General features: G+C 42.6%; 1 protein-coding gene across 2 annotated transcripts in view; it reads right to left on the reverse strand.

Annotated features, from left to right (window-relative positions):
• msi2a (musashi RNA-binding protein 2a) overlaps window positions 1–26,895 on the reverse strand; it is a 372,596-nt gene that overhangs the window by 18,249 nt on the left and 327,452 nt on the right. The window contains exon 11 of one of the 2 annotated variants that reach the window (XM_036595440.1): window positions 7,240–7,305. In XM_036595440.1, coding sequence (XP_036451333.1) covers window positions 7,240–7,305 — 66 coding nt within the window. Of the gene's footprint in view, window positions 1–7,182; window positions 7,306–26,895 lie in introns of both variants that reach the window. The other variant, XM_036595439.1, reaches the window with a different exon arrangement.

Raw genomic sequence — 26,895 nt, forward strand, 5'->3', positions numbered from 1 at the left:
TCTTATAACAGCATCCTCAAAGATCTGCTCCTTGTTGTTTGAAATCACAGTGCAGAGAGCAAGAGACAACAGGCTGGGTCAAGCTGGGCCACCTGCTATTGGCTAGGGAGATCTCCTGCAGGAGGACAGGAGGAACGAGGAGTGTCTTAGCTACTCTGGTGGGAAACACCACAGGGAATAAAGCTTGTTGGATGCCCTGTACCCTTTCTGCCCCCCTTTCTAGCTGTGCCTATGGCCCCACCGTTCTGGAAGCGTCCCGACTTTCATGGTAAATATCCATCCTTTCAGCTGAGCTTTAATTGCGCTGAGACCAAACATTAAAAAAGAAAGAAAAAGGAGAGAGATTTTTTTCTGTTTAATCCACTTTCAACGTGCATGCAAATAGCCCGTCGCCCTTGAGTTTCAAAGTGGGTTCCGTGCTCCTCGCTAATTAGACAAGCTTCCCCGGCTTCCTCTCCTCTTTCTAATTAGAATCTTTAATAACAAACAAGCGCCGACCTTTACAAAAGGCTTCGCCACAATCTCCTCCATTAGTTAAACGGATGAGGAGGGAAGGGGTTAGAGAACGAACCCCCTCACCCCCCACCCCCACCCTTGCACCCCACCGCCACCAAAGCGCCATCCAAGATCCTTGGGCCTTGCCAGCGGCCCACAATAGCGGCTTCCTGTTGCAATCTGCGTGAAGCGGAGGATTGGGGGCGATAGTGGGAGGGAAGCGACAGGACACAAAGACGACATCGGCAGCGCACAACAAATACACATGGCGGCTTTGTTTGCTCTGACACGGACAATTAGCCCTCAGCTGCCGGCGTCTCGCAGCCGGGAAGGTCTTATCTAATAAAGGCAGGCAAAATGACTTTTATTGTTCAGGTAGATTGCCTCTAATGATAGTGCCATCAGTGTAAAAGGATATGAATAAAAATGGGGCTGGGTGGAGGGGGGTGTAGGGGGAAGAAAAAGAAAGAGAGAAAGTGGCTCTTCAGCGGATGGCGGGAGCACGAAAAGACACCATCTGGGAGCGCCGCAATCTCTTGATTATCTTCCTGCGCTAATTTTCTTTTCAGCGCATACAAATGATTTACTTTGAGCAAAGGTGAGAAACAAGAGTGCGATTGAGCCAAAGAGGCTGTTTTTTTCTCCCCCTTCTTTCCCACATCAAAGTTAGAGAAATAATGGTTTCTCTCTGATCTTGTGCAGAAAAGCACATGTTCCTCTGCACAGCGCGTTTCCACGGCGGGACAGAGTGCGTCGCCGGCTTCCTTTGGGAGCGGCGATGATGGAAAAGAAAGAAAGGCGTTTATTTGTACGCCATGAAGGCAAATTTGCAGCATGCTAATGAACAAATATCGAATGGCAATGTTAGAGCTGCGCGGACATCTGGTGCCACGCTGCATCAGCGATACAACAACCTGCAATATCACAGGAGCCCCGTGTTTGGAATAATGGAGCTGCCAGCTTGTGTTGTGCATTAAAGCTTACGATCTGAATGTGTGTGTGTGCATGAGAGAGTGTGTGACTCTAAAACAAATGAGGTCATAAAGGGAAATGAATGCAACAGTTTTCCCTTCATTCTTATCACTTTCAGGAGAATCAAAATGTCAGAGAAACTCAGATGACACTCGAATGGAACAGATGAAAAGAAAAAATGAACTGCAAGTCTTTGGTGCACTAGAGTCTCAAGGACACTCGATAAGAAGCACATAGAAAAGCTGGAAGCTTCCAGTACTATACCGTACATACTTCGTCACACAATGAAGCCTGAAAGCACAAGCGCTCTCCAGAATGGTGTAGCTATCTGACACCAGACTCTAGAGCACCAGGCAGCTATAGCAATAGCTCCTTTACAAAGCCAAGTCCTTCAGACATGCATTATATTCTCCTTTTATTGTTCATGCCTAAGGCTGGGTGCATATCAGAGAAAGAAAGCAAGCAAGAGGCTGAACAGGTAGCACCTTCACCTAGATGTTTGGTAGTTTGAAGCAAAAGTACGGTTCAGGATGAGCTCCCACACTCCCGCAGATCTTATCTCCCACCGCCCCCCACCCCCGATCATCCAATTATTAATATTCTAGCTATCAGCCTGAAACAAAAGACCACTTCTTCGCCATTTCTTTTTCTTTTTTTTTCTCCTGTGGTCTAATTGGATGTAATTACTCATCTACAAAACAAATGAGTAGGTCGGCGTTGCCGTGGCGACTGGATCAGCAGGTCCAGCAGTGCGAATCGTTCACCGAGCCTCATTTCTGCCGATAATTATCGCTCCTCTTCCCTCTCTCTCTCTGCCTTTCGCCCACCGCCCGAAGAAAAGAGGGGGATGGACACGGGGGCGGCCATCACCCAACATCAGCCACTGCTATTCAGCTCTCTCCAGCTTTTCACTTCCATTCCTCTTTCTCTCTCTCTCTCTCTCTCTCTTTCTCTCTGCATGCTGCCATCACGAGAGTGGCTCTCTTCGAGTGGATAAATGCTCCTCTCTCATTTCCACTTTACCAGATGACTGCCTCCGAGGAGGAATTCCAAACCACTGCCCCAAAAGTACTGCTTTTTCTCTCACTCCAGGCTAAAGGAAAGATAAGGAAGAGGAGAAACACACACACAGCAAACAAAGCACCCTATCGTGTATGAAAAAACACAGGGCATATTCCCCACCACTTTACCACTTCAGAGCCAGTTTGAAGGGGAGAAGGTTTTTAAGAGTAGATCACCGTTCACTAACACAAGTCTATGAAGATTCTGACATCAGTGCTTCAGTGACGTATACACTTACACATAGCTTTCTTTGCCCCTCTTTACTCTGTTTCCACTTAAATCTCTGGCCATCAAGTGCACATCCAGGGCAGATGTCAATAAGCCTGTCATATGCCTCCCCAAATGAGCTTTGCATTTCAGAGCAGCTATAATTAGCTACTTCGTTTCCACCTATGAAAACCCTGCGCAGGCCTGAAGTTAGCTTTCACTTTCCATTTAAAATAGGCCCTTTTCTGACTGAACGGGTGACTAATTAACACCACTACACCACTCTTTCGGAGAGTGCCGACATTTCATAAATAATACATATTTAATGTCTTGTCATTTTGTGCTCAGGGAGGCTTGGCTAATGAAATTTAACAGATGATTTATTCTCGCGTTCGCTAGCCTCCGCTCAGGTCTCCCTTGCAGCGCGTGCGGCTTTTGTGTGCTGCCCGAATTGCTTCCAAATGCCTGGAATGCCACGACTTGGGATATAAATCTTTAGAGTCTGATGTTCTCTAGGCTATGGAAGCTTCCAAAAATGTGCCACACATTCTGATTGTTTTAAAGGTGAAAAAAAAAAAATCAGAGGTTTTCTCAAGACCGGCTGCATGTGTGGGGAGATGAAAGTGTTCTTCAGCTTTGCACCACTGAAGTCTCTATCCCCCTTTGAAGCTCAGGATGGTCCCTCCCGGAGGTCCTCTTTGAGCATCTGCCCACCACAGCTGTGCAGAGGAGTCCATCCTGGAACAGAACAAGGGGGGGAAGCAGCGGCCTCTCTAACCTTTATGTGTAACATTTATCTTCCTGCGACGGGGGCCAGTGGGACCTGTGTCATGTGGAGCACTCTTGAACAGCAAAGCTGCGGTCGGTCCTCTTCCACAGGCGCATGCTGGCGAGGGCTGGAACAGCAGCTGGGATGGCTTGTGTGTGCATGTCAGGGTGTATATGGGAGGCGATAGACGGATGCTTGTAGGGGTCAGTTTAAAGAAACATTTAGATAAAATCAAACTTGCACAATTCTCAACTTGCCCCAAATGTAGTCCATCATCCAAGACCTCTTTGCTACATGAAGTTTGTTTGTTTAGTTTTGCACTGAGGCAGCATGGCTAATTTGGCTAACACATAATGGGAGCTTACATCCATTATTGTATAAATAAAATTGCATAATAAAATTGTATGAATTAGATTTTTCAGTGATCTTACTGCAGCAATCCAGGTTAGGAGGGTCCTCTGTGAAGTTGCTTTGTTCCAGTATGGCAGAACTCGTTGGGACAAAATAGATAATGATCTCCATATAATGGAAAGCACTCAGCCAAATGAGAGCAACTCCGTGTCCAGGCAGCCACAGGCTTCATCAGGCCAGAACTGGGCTTCATACAACATCATCCTCCTCATTTCATCAGGGTAATGTGGCCACGATGGGCTGGCAGTGAAAGCCATAAGAAAAGGATGAGGAAGAGGACGAAGAGGGACCAGGAGTTTGCAAACAGAATACAAACATGATATGTAATATTGGCCCAATTCCCTATTGCAGCCAGACTAAAAGGAAGCCTGACCTCTCCTGCGAATAGGCTAAGCGTGTTGTTGTTTGGATGGAGACAGTATAATTAGACAAGAACATTTGTCTCCGGCCTCATTAGCAAAAACAGAGTTCCTGCCACCCATACGCCTGGTAATATGCTTTCAGTGAAAGCTGTGCGAAAGCGCCTGTGCTCGCAGTTTGGTGGGACACCGGGGTTAAATGCAGCGGTGATTGGCCATTGAAAAAGCCCTGCCAGAGAACTGCTTATTCAAGAGAAAGCTGGGGGCAATGTTAACCTTCAGCACAATACACTTATTGAGCAGCAAGGGACAGCTGGCTTGCCTCGACTACACACTCTTCTGCTGACGAGAGGCATCGTCGTGCTCCATTCTGTTAGCATCTTCCCGACAACCAGCAAGTCACAAGGGAGAGATAGAGAGGGAGAGGAGAAGGCAAATGAACGATACAAACACACCCTGGTGATAAGGTAAGCAAAAAAAAAGAGAAGAAGAAATTATGTGGGGGCAACACAAAAGCCATCCTCAGCTTTAATGAGCCAGGAGGGGGTGGAGGTGGGGATCGATCTGGAGAAGAGACCTTGAGAGGTACCAAGAGAGGGGGAAAAAATATCCAGTGGATCTCCGCAGAGACACGTGCATTCCTCCAGCGGACAGCCTGTCTTACTGAGAGCGTGAGAGTGGAAAGGAGAGGGAGTGAGCCAGAGGACATTTCTCAGTGGAGAGAGAGAGGCAGCAGGAGGGGCGACTACTGTGATGTGTGCCAGCACGGCAGTCGGACACATGCAAACACTGTCGGCCAAGCTAGGCAGGCTGGCGGGCAGGCTGTGAGTGTGAGAGACAGGGCTCCAGAGGGCAACGAGCCTCCTGTGGTGTAGCCCCCTGTGGAGAACACTCATGCCTGCCTTCCGGTGAGGTCCAGATACAGACAGACAGGCAGAGAGACACTTTTGGTACTGTCCTACACAGTCCAGAAGCCTTCTCAGATCCATATGTAACAGCCCAGACCTTTTGTCCCATAGCAAGTCCAGACTTCCATTCCTCACATACCTTGCATAGTTGTTTCTTAGTAATTACTGAATAATTCTTAGATGTTATGGAGGAATAGACAGTAGGACAGGCTGCGGGACTAGGAAGAGGAATAAGCGGAGACAGACAGAAGGACTGAGAAAGGGAATGTTGGGGGACACGCAGAAGGACAGGGAAAGAGACAAACAGTGGGACAGGCAGAGACAAACAGAATGATAGGTAGAGGGACAAAGAGAGGAACAGGCAAAGGGACAGGCACAGATACAGGCAGACTCTCTGCCTCAACCTACAGTCATTACTCCAAGTCAGTCTGCTTGTTCTCTATGCTGAGGGCCAAGAGAAAACAACTACGCCTGAGGAAAGTGAATCATAAAGTTAAGGATAATGTAAAAGAACAGGTGCTTCTACAAGCACTGCAGTCAGATTTAAGGAAGAGAGGCAGGAGCAGCTGAGTAAGTATGACAGGGACTGCACCGATGATGGGGAGGAGAGCAGGGAGAGAGAGTCCCCACCCTCGACAGTCATCACCCGTCACTATCCGGGACGCCTAGTCCCACCCTGCACTGATCTGTCTGCTGATATTAGCCACTAGTACAGTTGAGGAGTGCGAAGGGTTGGAGTGTAGCTGCACACACACAAACACACATACATACACAGCCTTTCACTTGCCCTTGCCACTCTGCGGCTAACACACATGGATTATATCACGCACACATTTCACACGCTAGCGTCAGTGGTGAATGTCACATACACAAATACAAGGGCATTAACACGCACATTCCCAATGGAATTATTTTTTTGGCTGTTTCTACAATCGCAGTTCAAAAAGCATATCATTATTTTTATGAGTATTTGAGACGTATTCAGCACTCAAAGCAAAGGAAAAGCTATAGGCTTTCTGTACTAAACTACACACGAGGGCTGTATCTTAGATCCATCTACAGCAGTCCAAACCGTCATAGAACAGCTTGTCTATCCTCCAAAAACTTCAGGTACTGAAGTATCCAGTGTATTCGCAGTGCGCAACAGTTTATCTACACTCCTTAAACAGGAGGCCCACAGAACATTTGTATGAATGGTCCACTTGCTTTGGGACATACAAGAAACCCCAGGAGCCCCCAGATCTTTCTGAGTCACCCTGAAATCGTCTTGGGTCCGTGTCCGAGCAGATGCCTCAAAACAAGGGTGGGCCAATAACCAGGGAGTACACCGTTGGCTTGGCCATTCAGAGGGGTCCTGCTCCAAGATGGTGCTTAAACAACTAAATGAAAAGCCTCAGTCCCCTCTGGGCGTTTGCCCGCCGATTAAGGATGCCGATGACAGGCAGCCGGACTTTAGTGAGAAGCCATTGATTTACTTAGTGCTATTGAGGAGGACTAAGGCAGATTTGTTCATCAAGCTGAGGAGCCAATCAATGAAGAGTGATGAGGAGGAGAAAATTCCATTCCTTCAACTCAGTCTGGATAATAGGGCGCCACTCCGGTGCTGTACGCACGCAGGCGTGTGCGTGTGTACGTGTTTGTGTGCTGATCAATGCCTTAGTGTGTGTAGGTTTGTTTGCCTGTGCACCTTTAAATATGCTTCTTTCTCTCGCACTAACAAATAATGTGGGTTGAATGTTATTTACTGAGGGTTAAAGCACACCAACATACTAACTTAAAACAACAAAACAAAAACGGTGCTAGTGGTTTAGTTCTTTAATTCTTTTGGGGAGATCCAGTTAAGCTGCCACTCTCTTATTTAAGGTGTACAAGTGTGTGTCTCAGCTTATGTCTAAGAGTATGAATATATATGTTTGTTTGTGTGTGTGTGTGTATGTGTGTGCTGAAGAGGATGGACACAGCGGTAGCCACACAGAACACACGCGGTCAGAGCGTTTACCTGGCCCCGAGTTCTGTGGGTATGCCACGTAGCCGCCTCTTCCACGGGCCCCCCTACCTGAGCCTCGCGCTGCTGCCACCGCCGCCGCCGCTGCCACCGGTCCATACGCCGTCGCCGGGAAACCTGCCAGACAAACGCACGGTAACTTCACCACAGAGGTCCCTACACTGCCATATACTATACTTCTAATGCTTTATATGTATGTATATATCACTGCTGTTTTTCAGTTTTCGACATAATTTGAAAATACCTGCTGTCCTTTATATTGTGTGTAAATTTAATAATGAATGGACCAAAAGAAATGGCCCAGAATTACTTGTGTCTGGTATGTTTTTCCCTTCTCCTGTAAAGTTACCATTCTGGAGATACAAGGTTTTGGTCCGACAGCAGCAATATATGTGTGTAATGCCGATATACTTACATATATATATATATACACAGTGTATATACAACAGTGATACACACACATACACATATATATATATATATATATATATATATATATATATATATATATACACATATGTATATATATTCACACTTTTGTACGGGATGTCACTTTTAAGCATGACGGATGAATGACAGTGTCCAAAAATTAGGAACCATTGTTTCTAATTAAGGTGTTCACCCTATCACCCATGTTCTGCATAGATGGATGCTGCCTAGGCTTGTCACATTACATAATTGCCTGATTGCAATTATTTGAGCTGATCTCATTTATTTAAACCAACCACATATTTTCCATTTGTTCGCTTTTACAGTCATATGTTTACAACGCAACCAGAGCATGTGAGTGGAGTGGAGCAGCAGTTATTTCCACTCCTCGCTCAAAGCATTTCTGTAATCACTCTGCTCTAGCTCTGCTCTGGGTTTTCTATTTCCCGCTCCTCGCTCAGGTCACCCCCACATCTGCACTCCATATGATCCATTCTTATAATATTTACTTTATGTCTTGAAAAGATGAACAAGATATTACATACTTCATTTCATCAGTTATATTATTTATGGCTGTTATTACATCAACAACTAGTTAAACATTCTGTGCTCTACAAATTTTTTTCAGAAGGTATAGGCCTGAAGTGACAGCCCAATCACAAGCTAGAAAACTGCCAGGAGTAAGCAAAGCCATGTGCTTTTTACACCAACTTCTCTATCATTCGCAAAGCAAAATAGACGACATGCGACAAACTCTGCATAATGTCTTTAGAACGTTAGAAGTTAATGTGGGGAAAAAAACAGACTTGTCTCGCTTGCGGGATTGAGCGATACTGGAGTGATTTCGGAACAAGAGAGAACACTGACACTCCGGCTTTCTGAAAAGCCACTCTGTACTGCGAGCAAAATTATGTCACTCCGCTCCCACTCCTCACCACTCACATGCTCTGCATGCAACAAAATGAATGTGAATTGGGTGCTTTTCATTAGCTGAGTTGAGGCAAATGCATGTAAATAAAGGAAAACACATTTAATTAAGACATTTTTTAGACCTAATAAAGGAAAAAAAGCTCTAATTTCTAACACGTTTAAAAGGGAAAAGGTGAGTGATTTTTGGATTTAAGCTGTATCTGACAGGCCCAGATCATCCAATGGGTTTTATGGCCATGTGCCCAAGGGCCTGAGCCATTAGGGGGGCCTGCGAGCAATTAAGAGAACATCTAAACAGCTGTTTTCACTCGCAGTGGGAACTTTACTAGCAGCACAGTGGGAAAAAATTAACACTGTGTTCTAACAGCAAGCGAGTGTTCAAATGTAGCATCGCATCGCGTTGCAAAGCCTTCAAGGAGTCTACACTGGAAACATCGGGTGTGCGCATCAAGTCAAAATGTAAACAAACAACGGACCTATCAGAAGACAGCTGCTTTACTGACTGAGCTGAGTAGCTGTGGTTTGGGGCATGTATTTAATAGAGATCATAACAGGTTATGTTTTATCTTCACATTTAACATCAGTAGTCTTAATAACATAGTTCAAATAGCATTATACCACTCTGGCGTTGGGCAGCTCGGTTATACTAACTTATATTTGCTAAGCCTACATAGCTAACTAGCTAACACAAAACAGAAGTATTCACCTCTAACTTCTAGCACTCTGGCAGTTTCTCTCCAAACTGTTTACTGGAAGGTTCTTACAAATCTCACTCTTTTTCTCTGTATGTAAGACTTTTTTTATTCCAGTTTGAGGTGGAATAGCAGAGAAACAGGTCACATCAGAAGCAGCCCTTTGCATTGTACTCTGAGGCTCCCAGCTGATGTATACAGCTTTAATGATTATAATGCAAGCCCATGGTGATACTTTTATTCTTTGTTACTCTTGTTCATGATATCTGTATTATTTACAGTAACATTCATATTTTGTCCATGGTGATACTTTTATTTAACACTATTGTTTTGTCTACAGAACATATCCATGGTAATGATGCAGTTCTGCCAAAAGAAGCAACATTCATTTCATATATTTCATGTAATGCACAAAAGTGAATAAAGGTCACAATATGCACGCCACAAGACAACAAAGCCATGCCCACATCTGTTTATTTCTCACTCTCAGTTTTTCACACACACATGCACACAATGCTGCTGCGAGATCAGGGCCAATAAACTGACAGGAGGCACAAGCACAATCATTTACTCAAATGAAATAATTAGGAGAGGCAGAGACGGTAGCTGAGGTTTCGATCTGTGTAAGTTTTTCCAGGCCTCTTTATTGAGTTAGAGGTAGCGCTTAGACTGCCATTTACTCCCACCCTTTACCTTTCTCTCACTCTCTCTTTCTCTCACACAGCACCACATGACTCCTTTTCAGCACCATAATTCCATTCAACACAAGAGCATGGGGTCCTTGAAGGGGTCTGATGGCTCTTTTCTAAAAAAAAAAAAGTTTCTTTCTATGACACACAACACACACAGCAAGCAATGGAACATTTCCCTCCAGCAAAAATTACAGGACTGTTCAACTGAGAGTGCAAAGAGGTTGGCTGGACGGCAAAGGGCCGCTCACATTAACCTACCAAATATTCGTCAGGCGGCCACAGCAGGGACATTTGTCTGAACAGCACTAAAGTACAGCTTAAGGCAAATCGGATGGCTGTTTGGGCAGAAAGCTTCAGAAGAGATGTTATGGACTATAATTTCATACACATGCATACACCTGGCTACACTCAGGGCGGCATAGCCCAGATTACCTCGGAAACAGGACTGTAGCAAATTTGACAGTATCAATTATGAAAAAAAGTCAATGTGGAAATTTAGTTTTATTCCATTTAAACAGTATGAATGAAGTATTAAATGAAAATGTAAAATAACACAGCATCTACAGTAAACAAACTTAAATATAGCAATGTAGTTTAAAATATTGAAAAAAAAAAAATAATAAAATGTGCCATGTGTATGACTGTACGTGTATGTCGCTAAATGCATGCTGCTTCTCAGCCAGTAAGCAGTAGCCTTTAATATTTACAGTAAAACTAGTGTTCTGTACACTGTGTTGTACAGTAATATTGTTCTGCCCTTGGTGATTCTTTAATTCTTTACGTTAATACTCCTGTCGATGGTGATGCCTGTATTACTTGCAGTACTATTACTGTTCTGTCCATGGTGACAGGATTTCTCCCCCAATCACACAATGCTATCAGCGCTAGGAGGGCGAAGGCTAGCTCAGGTTTCCTTCGAGACCTGTGAGGCGCCACTGCATCTTTTCGAGCTGCCGCTAACGCAACATCATTGGACAGCTGAACACGCCAAACGCCAGTTCTGTTACAACAGCTAACAGATGCCTGCGCTGACATCGCACTGAGTGATGTGGGGAGAGGTGGGGCCATCCTACCCACCCAGAGAGTGAGGCCAATTGTGCTCTCTTGGACACCCAGCCACGGATGGCTGTAGCATCACCAGGGATTGAACGTGCAATCTCCTGATGATAGGGACAACGCTTAGACGGTTGTGCCACTCAGGAGCCCTGATACTTTTATTCTTTATGTTACTCCTGTTCATGGTGATACCTGTGTTTGAAAGCAGTGGAAAAGGAACTAAAGAAGGCAGACCAGTCAGTTAATTAAGAAATAAATAAGTGAACTAATAATAGAAATAATCTTTAGTTGCAGCTCTAATGAGTGTAAGCATGGCTCACTGGTAGACATGACTCAGTCTCAATCATGGATGGAGGAAAATGACTTATGGCCATTCATTGAGCAAGCTTGGCTGAGCTGTCCCCAGCAGCACAGCCCCTGTCCCTCTGCTTCTGACGGCAGGGCTGAAAGATGGAGACTGGGGGATTAATTGCTTGTTACCGAGTGCCTATTATGCCATTCCACTCAGTGTGCAGGAATGAGGCCCATCAAAAGCCATGTGGTTCGCTAATCGAGGAGAATGATATGTCTCAGCAGAGTCTTATAATCAGGGCTGGGTGTAAGAGTGGGCGGCGGCTATTCTAGTTATCTCAGTGCAGTATTTCATAATGTAGTTATAGATACCTTATACAGTTCACATGTTCACATTTTGGTTTACGTGGGGGTGCATGGGGTAAAGAACGTAAAGTGTAAATAAAGTCATTCAGAGTGGTTTAAAACTCACTATACACATGTAGACACACAGGTCATTTTGTATGGTAAATATAGTAGTACATATGGCTGTATTTGCATTTTACACATTGTGACTCCTGCTTACTATCACCATTGTGAAGAAATCCAAGACATTAGGTTTCTCCATAAACCACTCTCCATTTTAAACCACTCTGAACTATTAAACCACTCTGAATAACTTCATTTGCGTCTCACTGACTGATTCATACCTCTACGTGGTACTGCACTTCATCTTACACATAACTACACATTTTACATAGTACTTTTAATACTTTCAAACTCCTTAACATATAATCTATAGTTAGTCTGTAACTTAGTACTAACTATGGTTAGTTAATAACTGATTCAGTTGTTGGGGTTAATAATCAAAGTCTGTGGAACATAAACATTCACAAGTAGCAATCAAATCAGAGACAGTTTGTACTCAGGCACAATATAGGAACTAGTAAATGATCTTCTGTGTTTCACTACAATATCGAGGTCACTGTGTTCAAACAATGTAATCAAACATCATCGTTACAGCAGCCCGATTAAAGACATACATCAGAGCAGCGGGTCTAAGACACCACCACATTACATTATAATAAATATAATTACAGGCCGGGTGCTAATGAAGGCATATGTTGGCGTCTGACAGCAGCTCATCAGACTGTGTGGGTCTGACAGCAGAGATGGTGCTCAGAGACAGAGCGATAGCGTGTAATCAGACAGCTCAGCCAGCCCCCGCCATTACCCCCATGGCCCCCCGTCTACAGCCAGCTAACATACCAGTCTCATTTAAGGGAACCAATAATTAGGATGTATGCCTGCTAAAGTTTTTGATTATTTTGTTATGGGTATTTTTATATAAAACAGGGAGAGTTTATAAGCCCAGGAGCCACATCTGTAAGATGTTCACGGTTAGACTGATCGCATTATTACCCTTAGGTATTACACCAAGGGGTAACATGCTTTATGGGCCCACCCATTGGTCTGACAAACAATGGTAACAGAGAGCAATCTAACATTGGGTGGTTCCCGACTTTTGACTTTTTGTTTTTCAGACCATAATTCATTTGATATTTTACTGCATAGTGCAGTATCTTGAGTAGTCTGGAAACTGGATTCATGCCTGTACAGGTTATCAGTCATCCTGATCAATGAATCATCTAGTAAACGTCTCAGTGAATCAGTGTCACTGTACTTAGAATTATACCAGTTGCCTTGACTCGATACTACTGGACAGTTGGATTCATATTTAATCACTGCATGTAAAATCATATTTACACACTAGACACTCTAACTCACTTACGTGTTAACCAGAACAAAAACAACTAATTTGCGTGTTTCAGCAGTTGATGTTCCTTAAATCTCTTACTATGCAAGTTCTTGTTTTGTTGGTGCCTTGGCAGTGCTGTAACTAAATATGGTCATGCCAATAAAGTTTATTGGCTTGAGCCCAACTGAGAGATACAGAGCCAGGGAGAGAGTGATGGAGAGAGGAAGACAGAGAAAGAGAGAGATCAAGATATTATAAAGCACCAAAGAGTCTATATCTCTGTATCATTGAAAACTCCATTTTCTTCATTTTTTAAATGAATATTTAAAATTTCTAACCATGTACCGTCACTGTCCAAAAAAAAGTATCCACAAAATAGTAACCTTAGAGAGGGCAAACACATTCTTCAATTTAACGGATGTGTTTTTCCCCAATTTTCTTCCCAATTTAGTCAATTTCACCCACTAGTTAGGACTCCTCTAGTCACACAATACCACCAGCGCTAGGAGGGCGAAGGCTAGCACGGGCTTCCTCTGAGACCTGTGAATCGCCACTGCATCTTTTCAAACTGCCACTAAGGCAGTGTCATTGGACAGCTTAACGCACTCAGAGGAAACCGCCAACTGGCAGTTCAAAAGACGCCTGCGCTGACTAACGTGTGGATGGTTGCGCCACTCAGGAGGCACTTAATGTGAAAAGTGATTTTGGAGCATTTCTTTTGCTCCATTTATCATAAAAGTACATATACATATATATGTACACACACATACTCATCCTTCAGCAGATTAGTTGTTTGTTTTCTGCAGAAGTCATAAGGCATGTTTCAGCCTGGCCTGCTTGAATGAGGCACAATACAGGGCAGCTAATCAGAACAGAGGTTGTTTGCATAAAGTCACAGATCAGTCACAGTCAACGAAATGTTTAATTCTGAGGAATAAGGAAAAAAAGAGAGGCTGGAAAATAGTTATGTAAAAATGAATTACTGTAACCACACCACACAAACATCTTAAGTGCATATCAAGAAAAAAATAAGAAGAAAAATGTAAGATATGGACCCTTTCATGCGCTCCAATTCCTCAGGTACTCTATAAAAAGAGAAAATGGAAAAAAGAAATGAATAGCCTGATGATTGGGTAGGATCACTTACAATCACCAGCCCCTGTACTAGCTTAGCACCCTGACCCAAATTGCACGTTTCATTTCTTTATTCGTATCCCCACTCATTAATCTCTCCACAACACCCAAATCGGCTGTAAGAGCAGCGCTAATGTTAAATACAGTCCCAACACCCCTACTTCTCCGCAAACCACGATCTGTGATCTATCCTCTCTTCTTTCCTCCTTTTTCATCTCTTCCTCTCCTCCTCAACATCTCTCCTCCTGCTGTTGCTGAGCAGAAACATTTCTCTCCAGAGCTGCGAGTCATCTGATCTTTCTTTTCCCTTTCCCCTGCCTCTCGAACTTAGCGTCGAGAGCAAAAAAGTTCTTGTGAGAGATTAACTGTGCCGGATTAGGTGGGTTAATTAATAGATCTCGCCGGCTCATTGTTTTGCGTCGGCGCCGTGAGAAGCCGCCCCAGAGAGCCGCTGCGGCATTAAATCAATTTCATGGCCCTTTTATTACTGGCAAGATAAAGCCAATATTTAGTTTTCAATTTTTTTTAGCAGTGCTTTTGCCCTGTCATCCCTCTTCTCGCTGTTGCCAGAAGGCCGCATTTGGACAGACGCTGGGACTCCGGGGAAGGCGCAAGGACACATCTGTCCCCGCAGCCATGGCCATGGGCCCTGGGAGAGCGTTCTGAACTGCGCTGCCCCTTGGGGGGCCTGGAGCTTCACTCTGATCTGGGACAAGACAGGAGAAGAGGAGAGTGATCACGCAGGAGAGCACGTGGGCTTCATGTTCAGTACTCACTGTTGCTTACACTGGGCATAGGTATGTCAGTCAGACCGTGCAGCATTTATTTCAGTGAAATTAGCACTGGAACAAAGGACAACCACTTAAAGACTCTTTACCACCTGACATTGCATTACAAGTTGCCCTTTCTAGCAGGGAGGACATCTCTTTGGAGGATATCGTTCAAAATATCATTCAGAGTTATGTAGCCATTAGAGGCTCTGACCCTTCTATTACAAGCAGTGTAGAACACCTTAGAAACGACAGCCCTAGACCTATGAGGCTAATGTAGCTAAGAAAAAGTGATTTAAACAGTGATATAGTGCAGTACTGCATTCTAGTTGTGTTGTTTAGTATGCCGTTTTGTATATGTGTAGCATGTAATATATTGCTGTTGTCGGAACAAAACCTTGTATCTTCATAATGGTAACTTTACAGGAGAAGGAAAAAACCTACTTTTAATGTAAGTGAATGGAACCAGACATTTTTCCAAATCATGTTGGGCCGTTTCTTTGGGTCCATCCATCATTAAATTTACACACAATGTAAAGGACAGCAGGCATTTTCAAACCATGTCAAAAACTGAAAAACAAAACAAAAATGGAGATGGAGCCAGCCAACCCCAAAATCAATATGCCAACCAACCAAACCCTTACCAGGACATAACTTTATTTGATGTTAGCTAGCCAGCATTACCATCAGAGTCTAGCTGACAGCAATTTCTACTGACTGAAATGAATATATTTTCAATATCTCTCTCTAAAACATTTCTAGGTGACACTTTATTTTGAGTGGTCCTTCGAGTGGACTTTCAGTAACATGTCAAAAACATATGAGGGTTAGGATTAGGTTTTGCATTGTGGTTAAGGTTAGGGTTAGGATTAGGGCCAGGGTTAGGGTCAGGTTTTGCGTAATGGAAGTAACATATTAATACATCTACTTAATGTAAGTAATGTATCAACAGAACATCAAGATATTTACTTCAATGAATGCAAATGCTTCACTACTGCTACTTCACTGATATGTTATTAATGTGTTATTTTTACTCTGTTAAGAGTTTATTAATCATCTACAAAGAACCACTTAAATAAAGTGCTACCCATTTTCTATCATGTATTCACTCTGAGAGACATTTTTTTCATACTGAATAATAAAATTGTTATCCCCACTGTGACAAATTGTAATGTTCAGAGCTTTTTGCACAATGCTGGTCAAGAGGGTGGTCATTTTTGTATTACATTTCTGTAAGAGCTCCTCTTACTGATCCAGATTAACACTGTGCCCACCACACCCTTTCCAACCAACCTTGATCTCCCCTACAGGGAAATTATCCCCAGTAATCAGCATCATGTTACAGATGCGGCAGATAGAGATGAGGTTGAAAAGCACTGGAGTATCCCTTTAAGGTGTGTCACTGTTCTGACAACAGAAGGTAAAGTCAGACAGCAGCTGAAGTTTTTTTCTTCTTCCCTATCCCTCTCCTCTAGAAACAGTAAAGCCTGGCTGCCGAGCGCAGAGGCTGCCGGTGAGCAGGGGGTAAACTTCGCAAGCCGCAGCGCCGGCGCTCATAAAAAGAGGATCAACGGTAAATACAGCCGGGGTTTCCATAACCAGCGCACATCCCCTCCCTCCGCCAGCCCACAGGGTCGTGGGAAATAGAAAAATAGCCCCTCTCCAGCCTTTCCTTTACCAGCCTCTTTGAAAAGAAGGGGAAGAAAGATAAATGTAAAAAAAAGAAAACATGACAAATAAGAATAGTGATAGGAGGGAAAATAGCTATTGCTATCTTTTCATCTGCGGATTGACAAGTGGTCCATTGTCAGGGTGTTTCGGCGCGACTTGGTGGCTTTTGTTGTTTTCAGAAAAGCTCTGAGGAGCACTATCAAAGCTCCAAATCAGCGAGCGGCCCTGAGCCCAGCTGGCTCTTACATGGAGTGTGGAAGGCACAGAGCTCATCTCCACACACACACAGTACAGAGAAAACAAGCCAGGAAAACACACGCAAAAAATGCCACCCGAAGGAGCACATATGGAAGCCAAGACGTGCTCATGCACAAGTGTGCTTGTGAAGATGCGCATGGAGCATCCTTAACGGTGTACATGTATGAGTGTGTGTGCATGTGCGGAACGTGTTTCACAGGTGAAAAATTCAACTCGAAATGATCCCATTTGGCAAAGTGATCTTTTTCCATCAGCATGTGGATGTGAATTAGGTGAGAAAGTCATTTTGAAAGCTAGATAAAAGAAAGCCAGGCTTTACGTTTGTTACTGTACTCAGTTAATGTATTGTTTAAATTGATAAAATTGACATAAAATATACACATTTTTCCCTTTACCCCAATTGTAGTCGATCAGCCAAGACTTGCTTGGTGTCTAAAGTTTGCTTCTTTAGCCTGGCTTTACATTGTGAAACTTTCATGCAGCTAGATGCCTGTTGTGAAGTGCATGCAACATAATTTTTGTGCTACTTGATGGTTGAGCTTCAAAATATCAGAAACGAAGAATACTGTCAGCTTAACACAGCTATTCAAAAACTAAATTGCATGCAACATCAGCTTAATGCATAGCAATTCGAAACCAACTGAAGTTGCATGCAACATATTACTGCAATAGTTATCTATCTCTCTATCCATCTATCTAGAAATTATCCCATTTGTCAGAGCGATCTTCTGAAGTGCATGCAACATAATTTTCATGCAACTTGATGGTTAAGCTGGCTCTTTTTAATGTTTGCTTTGAAATATCAGAAACAAAGAATAGTCAGTTTAACACAGAGCAATTAAAAAACAACTGAAGTTGCACGCAACATCTGCTTAACGCATAGAAATTCAAAAACAAATGAAGTTGCTTGCAATGTCGGCTTAACACGTAGCAATTCAAAAACAACCAAAGTTGCATGCAACGTTGGCTTAACACATAGCAATTCAAAAACAACTGAAGTCGCATGCAACGCTTAACACAGGTGCATGCAACATAGTTAATTACTGCAGTAATTATCCAGGGTTCTTCATTATAAATTTAACTTTTAAGTCTGTTCTGTGTATTAGGCTTTTCATATCTAATGTTTTATTGTTCATTGATCCGATGAAATCATTTGTTTGAAACAATCTCGATTGACGTAATCACATGACACATTATCAGCACCCCAATGAAACATGCTTCACCAAGTTAAGACGCTTGAAACTTTTGCAAAAGTGTTTCAAGTAAATTGCAGGACGATTTACATATGCAATTAAAATCTAATTTCAACTACAAGATGCCGGAAGGTTTTACTGTATAAAGCCAGTATTACTTTTCCACTGGAGCTACAAGGCTAATGTAGCTCACAAGTAGTGGAAGCTTATAGCCATCATATTCGCATGGTCCGAAGTTCTTCCCTAAATCACCACACACTCTCCTCAAACCACTTTGAGTTAATAAATACTCTCAAATAGATGTGTTTAAGTGGTTTCTGATACTGTTATCTATAAAAATGGACAAACATTACACAGCTACAAAATCAGTGGTAACAGCCACTGTGAAACCTTTTTGGCCAAACTACTTCTTTACTTGGACTACAAATAAGAAGAAAGTGAGGACGTTTCAACAAAAACCACATACACCTCTTCCCTGCATTAACAGTAGTTCCAGACAGCAGAGCGTCTACCACGCGTGTCTATATTCGCCACCTCCGTAATGGCATGTCATTTCTGTATGTGAAAGCGTACGACAGGCACAGTCTCCCAAGCCAAAAACTGGCGTATGAACTCATCAGTGGCGGAGGCCTGCAAAACACGGAGCTGAGGTGTAATTTATGACGCATTAGCGCACACTTACACAGCTGGATACGCGCGGGGTGGCGCTCCGAGCTGCGAGTGTAATAAGGCTATTGTGGAGCTGTGATGTATGACTCTCAGCCCGCATTACTCGCTCATTACCGTTCGGCCAGCCATGCTTTATGGAGGTGACTTACTCTCGCCCGCCCAAGAGCCACATTCACACGTATCATAAAACATAAAAACTTTGCGGGCCCCTCAGACCGTGCCGGGCCTTTCCGTGTCTGGGAGCAGCCGAGCGGGCAGGACGGCGTCCTCTAAAATAAATAATTTCTTGCTCCGGCGCCAAAAACGGAGCCGGGTTATGGCGAGTCCGACCTGTGGCTAATGGAAGACTCGTCACGCCGTCAAGGTTATGGCTTCCCTCTCTTTCTCTTCTTTTCTCTCTTTAACTCTCTCTCTCTCAGGGTCTTTTTTTGGCCTGCCCTCAGCCGGCAAGCGAGGACCAGTGTGGGCTTTGTTAACTAGAGTTATTTCTGTTGCTTTGCTGCACTATTTAAATGTACATTGTTATGTAGTTAGGTAGGCAATGATGCTTTTACATTTGATTTCCAATTTGTATTGACAGCTTTGAGTCTGCACTTCTGACTTTTTTCTGGTAAAGTACATTAGACGTGTACAAGCAAAACTGTTGCACTCTGTTGATGTGCAAGTATTCTGGGTGTTTTAAACTACGTTTTTCAAATCTAGAAAACAAGCAATAGCTGCTCCCATGAACAAGACTTCACTATGTAGCTGAAATTATATTTAATGAAGACCTGGATGTGGTTTAAGTGGCCTAAGAGAAGTTTTGAGGATGTATTTACAAAAAAGATTTGGGTGCCTATTGAATTCTAGTTAGTGACATTGGTCTCATAGCTCCAGTGGTAAGCTTCACCATTTCTTTAAAGCAGGGGTCATGAAAATGCAGCTCCAGAGCTGCATGCAGCTCTTTAACCGCCCTGTTGCAACTCCACAGCAAAATTAGATTTTTAGGTAAAATTATTTAGGTAAAATAATCCTCCTTTGCAGTAAAATGAAGCTCTGCTGATCGTTCAACACAGTTTTAACAATAAATTGTCATAAACGCTGTATTTAAAGTCGCCTATAAATGCTAATTCACCAACTTTTAACCCTGAAGGTCACAGCAATGCAGACAAGTCTTGCCTAGCTAGTATCTAATGAAATAGCAACAAGAAAGGTTTAAGATGAACATTGATAATTTAGCTATAATCACTTCAGCTGGTTTCCTGACATGTTTAATCTGCAACAAGAAACTGTCAAACACTAAAAAGTCGCAAAGCTGAAGTCAGATTCTTGTTCGAACTCTCCTGTTCCACCTTAAATGGGGCAGCAGTTACATTCTTGTGGTTCAGGCACCATTTAAGGTGGAGTGGGAAATTGAAGCTGGTGAATGAGAAGCTGATTTCAGCCTTGTAAAAAAGTTGAAAGTTGAGACATTTTATAAGAAACTTGTACTTTTGCGGAAAAGTTTCCTGCCGGAGACGTGAGAAAAGTGGCTATAGCTGAGCTACAGCTTAAAGCAGAGCCAAGTAAGTCTGCATTTCGTTTGTATTTTTTAGCCTAAAGTAGTAACACATACTGAGACATACTTACAGCCAAGATGGTAAAAGGACATAAATTGTTGTGGCTCCCAAGGCGGTTTGATTTTTTGTTGAAAGGACAAAATGGCTCTTCTTAACATTTGGGTTGCGACCCCTGCTTCAAAGGTTTCATCAATGTTTACTCAACTGTTCAGTGTAGCCTGCCGACCACAATGAGACATATGCTTTAAACTTTCATGATATCAGAAACAAAGAATACTGTCAGCTTAACACAGCTATTCAAAAACTAAATTGCATGCAACGTCAGCTTAATGCATAGCAGTTTAAAACCAACTGAAGTTGCATGCAACATATTTAATTACTGCAGTAGTTATCTATCTATCTATCTATCTATCTATCTATCTATCTAGTTTCATGATAAAATACATCCTCTTCTACTTACAAACATAAATATGGACTCACCACTACAAAAGTTTATTACCACTGCAGGACATACTGACGATCAGCGCAGAGCGAGCAAGCAGAGTTACAGTGGGGGTCCTCAGAGGACTCCTCCAAAAACCAAAGAAGCCAGAGAGAAAACAGAAAGAGACTCCTCCCCTTCACGGGACGCCCACCTTGTTAGCCCGAAGCACCACTATTAATTAGCGGTGCCACCTCGGCCCCCCACTCGTTAGCACCCGAGTAAACATTACTAATTTGTTATGCATTTTAATGATGGCCTTCTCCAGACATTCAAGAAACGTCTGAGGGTTGAAAAAAAAAGAAACGGATACAAGCACAAGCACACACACTCATAGAGTACTGAAAGTCAGAGACCACCCTTCAACAGATACTAAGCACAAGTCATTAATTTTTCAGCAGATTATTTTGAGGAGATTACACAACTGGAGTTCAAAATATTATTAAATGACATGAAGAAAATGTCCTAACAACCACCTGGAAGACCTGGTAGACACCAAAACTGTCCCCATCAGATAAACAGCTACTTTAAGCAAACTCCAAGCTTTCATCTTTGAGAGAGAGGAAAACATCCACAGCCGTCTTTCCACTGTGAGAAGACAACTCAGCACTATGAGTCTGAAAGGACATGTAGCTGACAAGAAACTCTTACTTAGAAAAGAAAGTAGACAAGAAATAAGAACATTAGCACTAGAACACCAAAACTGGACATCTGAGGTTTGCAACCAACGTGCAACCAACTTTTTTTTACTTAGCGTAATCTTGCAAAGGGTGGGCACAATAAATAAAATAAATAAAATAAAATAAATACTGAGTTTGTTGAGACTTCTGAACTCTTCTCAGAACAAAACCTTATATCTCCAAAATGGTCACTGTAAAGGTGGAAGGGTGCTAATCGTCGTTAAACATAACATATCATGATGCAGCCTTGGCCAGCTGCTTGGTTCACTGTAGCTGTGGGGCTGCCTGGACCGGTAGCGTTTGGCTGCATGAACAGAGCTATGCCGCAGCTATGAGGCCTCTTGGGCCGGCTGCCTAAGCATCGCAACATCGCAGCTATATAGCTGTCTGGGCCGGCCACTTGGACAACGCTGCACTGCAGCTATGAGGCTGCCGGGACTGGTGGCGTTCGGCTGCTGGAAAACGCTACCCTTTCATGCCCAAGGACATTTTCAGCCTTCGAGGCTTCCCGGACGGCCTCCTGTGTGATGCACCGTAGTTGCGGTGTGAGACTTTCCTCCATGGCTAAGGACCCTTTCCGGGCTAGCTAAGTGACTCTCTACTGTGGTCAGTGAAATCCCCTTCGCTAACTGGGAACCGTGGAGTGTGTGTGTGTTCTGTGTTTACGTATTGTTGATTATGTATTTTGATGCTTTCTGATTGTAAAGCGTCCTTGAGCACGGAAAAGGCGCTATATAAACAAAAGTGATGATGATGATGATGATAAACAAAGAGCGGTCTCGCACACATGCACAAACACGCATACACACACAATCATGTTTAGTATCAATGTGGACAATGAGTTGAAGGAATGTAAGCAAGTGAGTGCTCGTGTGTATGTGTGTGTAGGGCTACTGCTGCTGTTTAAGCTTTTTATGTGCCACAATTACATCTTTACTGCCATTCAGTACAGGGGAACGAGCTGCCCTAATGCACAGAAAAACACACGGCTGTGTGCTGTGCAGCCACTCTGAGAGTGCAGGCTGGTAGAGTGTGTGTGTGTGAGTGGATAGGAAGAGTGTTAATTAACGTTATTAACGAGTTATATATCCTGATATATGCAAAAGTTGGGCGTCCCTGGTTGTGTTGATTTTCTAAGTGAGAATAAGTTAACACATCCTCTACACAGAGTATTTAACATAAAGAAAAAAATAATATAGAAAATGTGTCATAACTTGTTCACAGGCCACAGTTTTTTTTCCAGTATGTTGAGTTCAGCAAATATACGGTAATTGTGCATTAAAATGTGCAGAAGTGTGTTCTCTGTAGAGGATGTGTTCACTTATTTTCACTTAGAAAATCAACAAAACAGAATTTGGCAAGGGGTGCCGAGAATGTTGGATACAACTGTACTGAAGTCCTGTTGTAAGAAGAGCTTGTGTCTCCTAAACAGCAACTTTACTGGAGAAGGAAAAAATTTAATTTACACAATTTTCTACTTAGACTCTGTGTAGTTGATCAGACAAGAAATGTTTGGTGTCCAGATTTTAGCACTGCAGTAACAAGGCTAATGTTACTAACAAACACTTGAAGTCAATAGTCACCCAAATCTTTTCTATTAATACATCCACAAAACCTCTCTCCACCTGCTTAAACTGCATCTAGGCTAAAATTTCAGTCTTTAATCAGAGACAAAAGACCACTTTATTCATTCATATTTTTTAGAAACCATATTCAGGTCTGGTAACCACCATATGCTGTCCATATGCATCAGTTATGAATCAGCACGCTATACTCAGAAAGCCAAACAATTCATGCGCATATTATATGCTATATATAATTAGACACTATGGGCCTTCATGCCTGCAGCGACACGCACACATTTGTTTTGTAGTGTTAGAACATGGTTTCATATGTATGTCTCATATGTATTATTTATATGTAAACAACTATGTATACTAATAATATGGCCTATAAGTATTATATATATATATATATAATTGCCTGTGTGTCATAATAATATGACCCATATATATGTCATATATGTGTAAAGACCTATATGTAATAAAAATCCTAAACCTAATCCTTATCTTGAGCTTGTTAACCAAAAAGAAATGGGTTTTGCTCTTTCAGATTAAAAAAAAACATAAAAAATACTTTTCAGTAAAGCACATTTTATGGGTCGTGTGGGTTAGTCCTGCTTTTTCTCTGGTTTTCCCATAAAGTCAGAACATTTTTGTCCTGAAAGTGTATGAAAACAAACACGCACACACACACCACACACCATTTCTGCTCTTCATCCTCTCACTCCTCTTCCTCCACAGCTTCCCTTCATCACACTGCTTCCCTACTGAGAGGGCATCTGTGGGGAAACGTGAGATAGCCCAAACAAGGCAAGCTCACACACGCCTGCACACAGGGAACATCTCTAACACACACACATACACACACACACAGCTCTGTAGGGGCCTGGGTGCTCATTAAAACCTGTAAGGACATCACATCCAAATGTGTGAGGAGTGAAAGAGTGTGTGAGGTGATGGAGACTCCTCTACACTCTGAGACCACTTAAACACACACAAGCACAACAGCAGGCCTCTCTGTCCACCTACACACAGCTTACAGGCTCACAAATATGTCTATAGGGCTGCAAAAGCACAGATGAATCCATACATATCTGTGTCATGTGCTTACTTGTTTTCATATATTTTCAGGACAAAAACATTCAGAATTTGAAAAAAAAAACAAAACAGTAACCATTTCCAATTGTTTCCTGAGGTTAAAGATAGGTTTGGGGTTAGGCATATATGTAGTATATATGGGGCATTATTAATATATATAGGTACGTACATATATGTAGATAATACATATAGAGCATACTATTATATATATTAACCTACACATATATAGCACACATTATTATTACGTTTGATATATGTATTACATATATATGATATATATTATTATTACATAAAAGCATGTACATATATGTAATACATATCATCACTGCTAACACAAACAACTTTACAAGAGAAAAGAAATTGTTTTCAACTGTTAATGTAAGTTAATGTAACGAGATTTTGGACCATTTTTATTGCTCTATTCATCACATGTTCACACAATGTAAAGAGCAGCTGGCGTTATCAAATGTAAAAAACTGTTTTCTTATGAGAGTGACAATATATCGTCACTGTCCAAAGAAAAACAAGCATCTCCAAAATAGTAACTTTACAGAAGAAGGCAAAAACATTCTTACCTTTTAATGTAAGTCAATGTAAAGAGATTTTATTCCAAGTGATTTTAAAGCATTTCTATTGGTCCATTCATCATGAAATTGAGATACATGGTTTTCTTTGGACAGCAATGATATATAAAACCTATTGGACATATGTATGATCATCATGTCCTAACAAGGTATAAAAACAAACATGTATGTGTGCGTGTGGAAAAATACATGTATGGCTGTGAAAGGCGATCGCCTCTATTGCCAAGCTCGCTGCTGTCAGCTCAGGTCCTTTAAACAGAAGTGACCTTGAGAGGCTCTCGTTATTTATGCCCACGTGTGCACATATATATGTGTGTGTGTACGTATGCACACATCAAAAGGCCTGATCTTAACACAGCGGCGGCGGAGAGAGATGAGAGGTGAGCAGAATGGTGGAGAGAGAGATGAGAGAGTGTTGGGGGGGTGAGAGAGAGTGTGTGTGTAAAGAGCGACTCTGGGACGAGTCCTGCCAGGCTCTTCCCTGACGCTTCCGCCATATGGCTGATTTCCATAATGACAGCACAGCGCTTCACAGCGGCCAAATAAGGCTCACTCGCAGCGTATGGTCCGCTCTCGCCGTAGCCTTTGATGAAGGAGAGGGGGTGCAGCCGGGTGATGCATTTTGTGCCCTCTGAGTGAATGAGCAAGCGAGCGAGAGACCGAGCGAGCGAGTGAATAAGTTGGAGAGCGGTGGCAGCGTGTCACAAAAACCTAGCGAATAGCAGAGTGATGTCACATCTTATCTACAGAGTACAGTGTCAGAGATAAGCAGAGGCAAACATGCCCTCATATTCAACATTTTCTGCCCTCTAACAACATTTCGAATGTGTTATAAACATAATAAATCAATCTTAATTTCTATATGTGGTGAATCAATGTCACTTCTGCGCTAATTCAGTATTCCATTATGTCATTAAGAAACCCTGGCCTCCATTTTGGCAGGCAAGCTGTAACTTTTATACAGCTTGTCTCATCACAATTGCTGCAGCTACAGCCCTGCAGGTGGATGAAGGCCAAGCAAAATAGACCAGAATGACCATGAAAAGGATGAAAAGATACGTGGACACAATGCAGTCTCCAGAAAACCCTACTAAGACCAAAAAAAAAATGGCTACCAAAGCAGCCAAAGCTCTTGAACAAATAAGCTGGAGTTGGCTTCTTATTTGAAGCTACTGGAATTTTCTGTTCCACCTTAAATGGTGCAGCAGTTACATTCAGGCACCTTATAAGTAGATCAGATTAAAAAAAAAGAAGCTTAAAAAAGAATTAGAACGTCTCGTCACAGAACAATGTGTAGACATCCAGTTCACCTCAATAAATGCACCCTAAATCAGGAAAAACCTTAAATGTTTTTTACGTACTCTTTAGTGTGCTAGTATGCGGTTTGGGACAGAATTTAAGTGGGAAATCACAGCCATTTAGATTTCAGTGATTAATCAAATAAAATCAAGGTAACAGACTCAAATATATTGGTTAATACACTTCAAAAAAAAAAAAAAGTTATTAACTGAGTATTAAAAAAATCAACGCCTTTGCTGGATTTTTTATGGTTTTGTTATCTCATGACAAACTGCCACCGCACCACCAAATAAACTTGAAGTTGCCTACCAAAGTGATGGCAGGTACTGATGTTGGACAAGAAGGCCTGGCTCACAATCAGTGTTCCAGTTCATCACAAAGGTGTTCAGTGGGGTTGAGGTCAGGGCTCTGTGCAGGTCACTGGAGTTCCTCAACACCAAACTTGTCAAACACTCATTTTATAGAGCTCACTTTGTGCACAGGACAGGGTCTTCCACAAACTGCTGCCACAAAGTTGGAAGCGTATAAGTGTTTCAAATGCTGTAGTATTAAGATTTCCCTTCACTGGAACTAAGGGGAAAAACAACCCCAGCCCATTATCCCTCCTCTACCAAACGTTACTGTTGGCACTATGCATTCCTATAGATAAAGTTCTCCTGGCATCAGCTAAACATAGATTCGTTTATCACTGCCAGATGGTGCCACATGTATTAATCACTCCAGATACATGTTTCCACTGCTGCAGAGTCCAGTGGCTGCGTGCTGTACACCACTCCAGCTGACGCTTGGCATTGCGCATAGTGATCTTAGGCTTGAGTGCAGCTCCTCAGCTATGGAAACCCATTTCATGAAGCTCCTGACACACAGTTCTTGTGCTGATGTTGCCCCCCACTCAGTGTCTACCTCTTTGAGACTGAGCTGTTGTTGCTCCTAGATGCTTCC

Source organism: Colossoma macropomum, unplaced genomic scaffold (assembly GCF_904425465.1).
Source record: "Colossoma macropomum unplaced genomic scaffold, Colossoma_macropomum, whole genome shotgun sequence".
In the NCBI taxonomy this organism is placed as follows: Eukaryota; Metazoa; Chordata; class Actinopteri; order Characiformes; family Serrasalmidae; genus Colossoma; species Colossoma macropomum.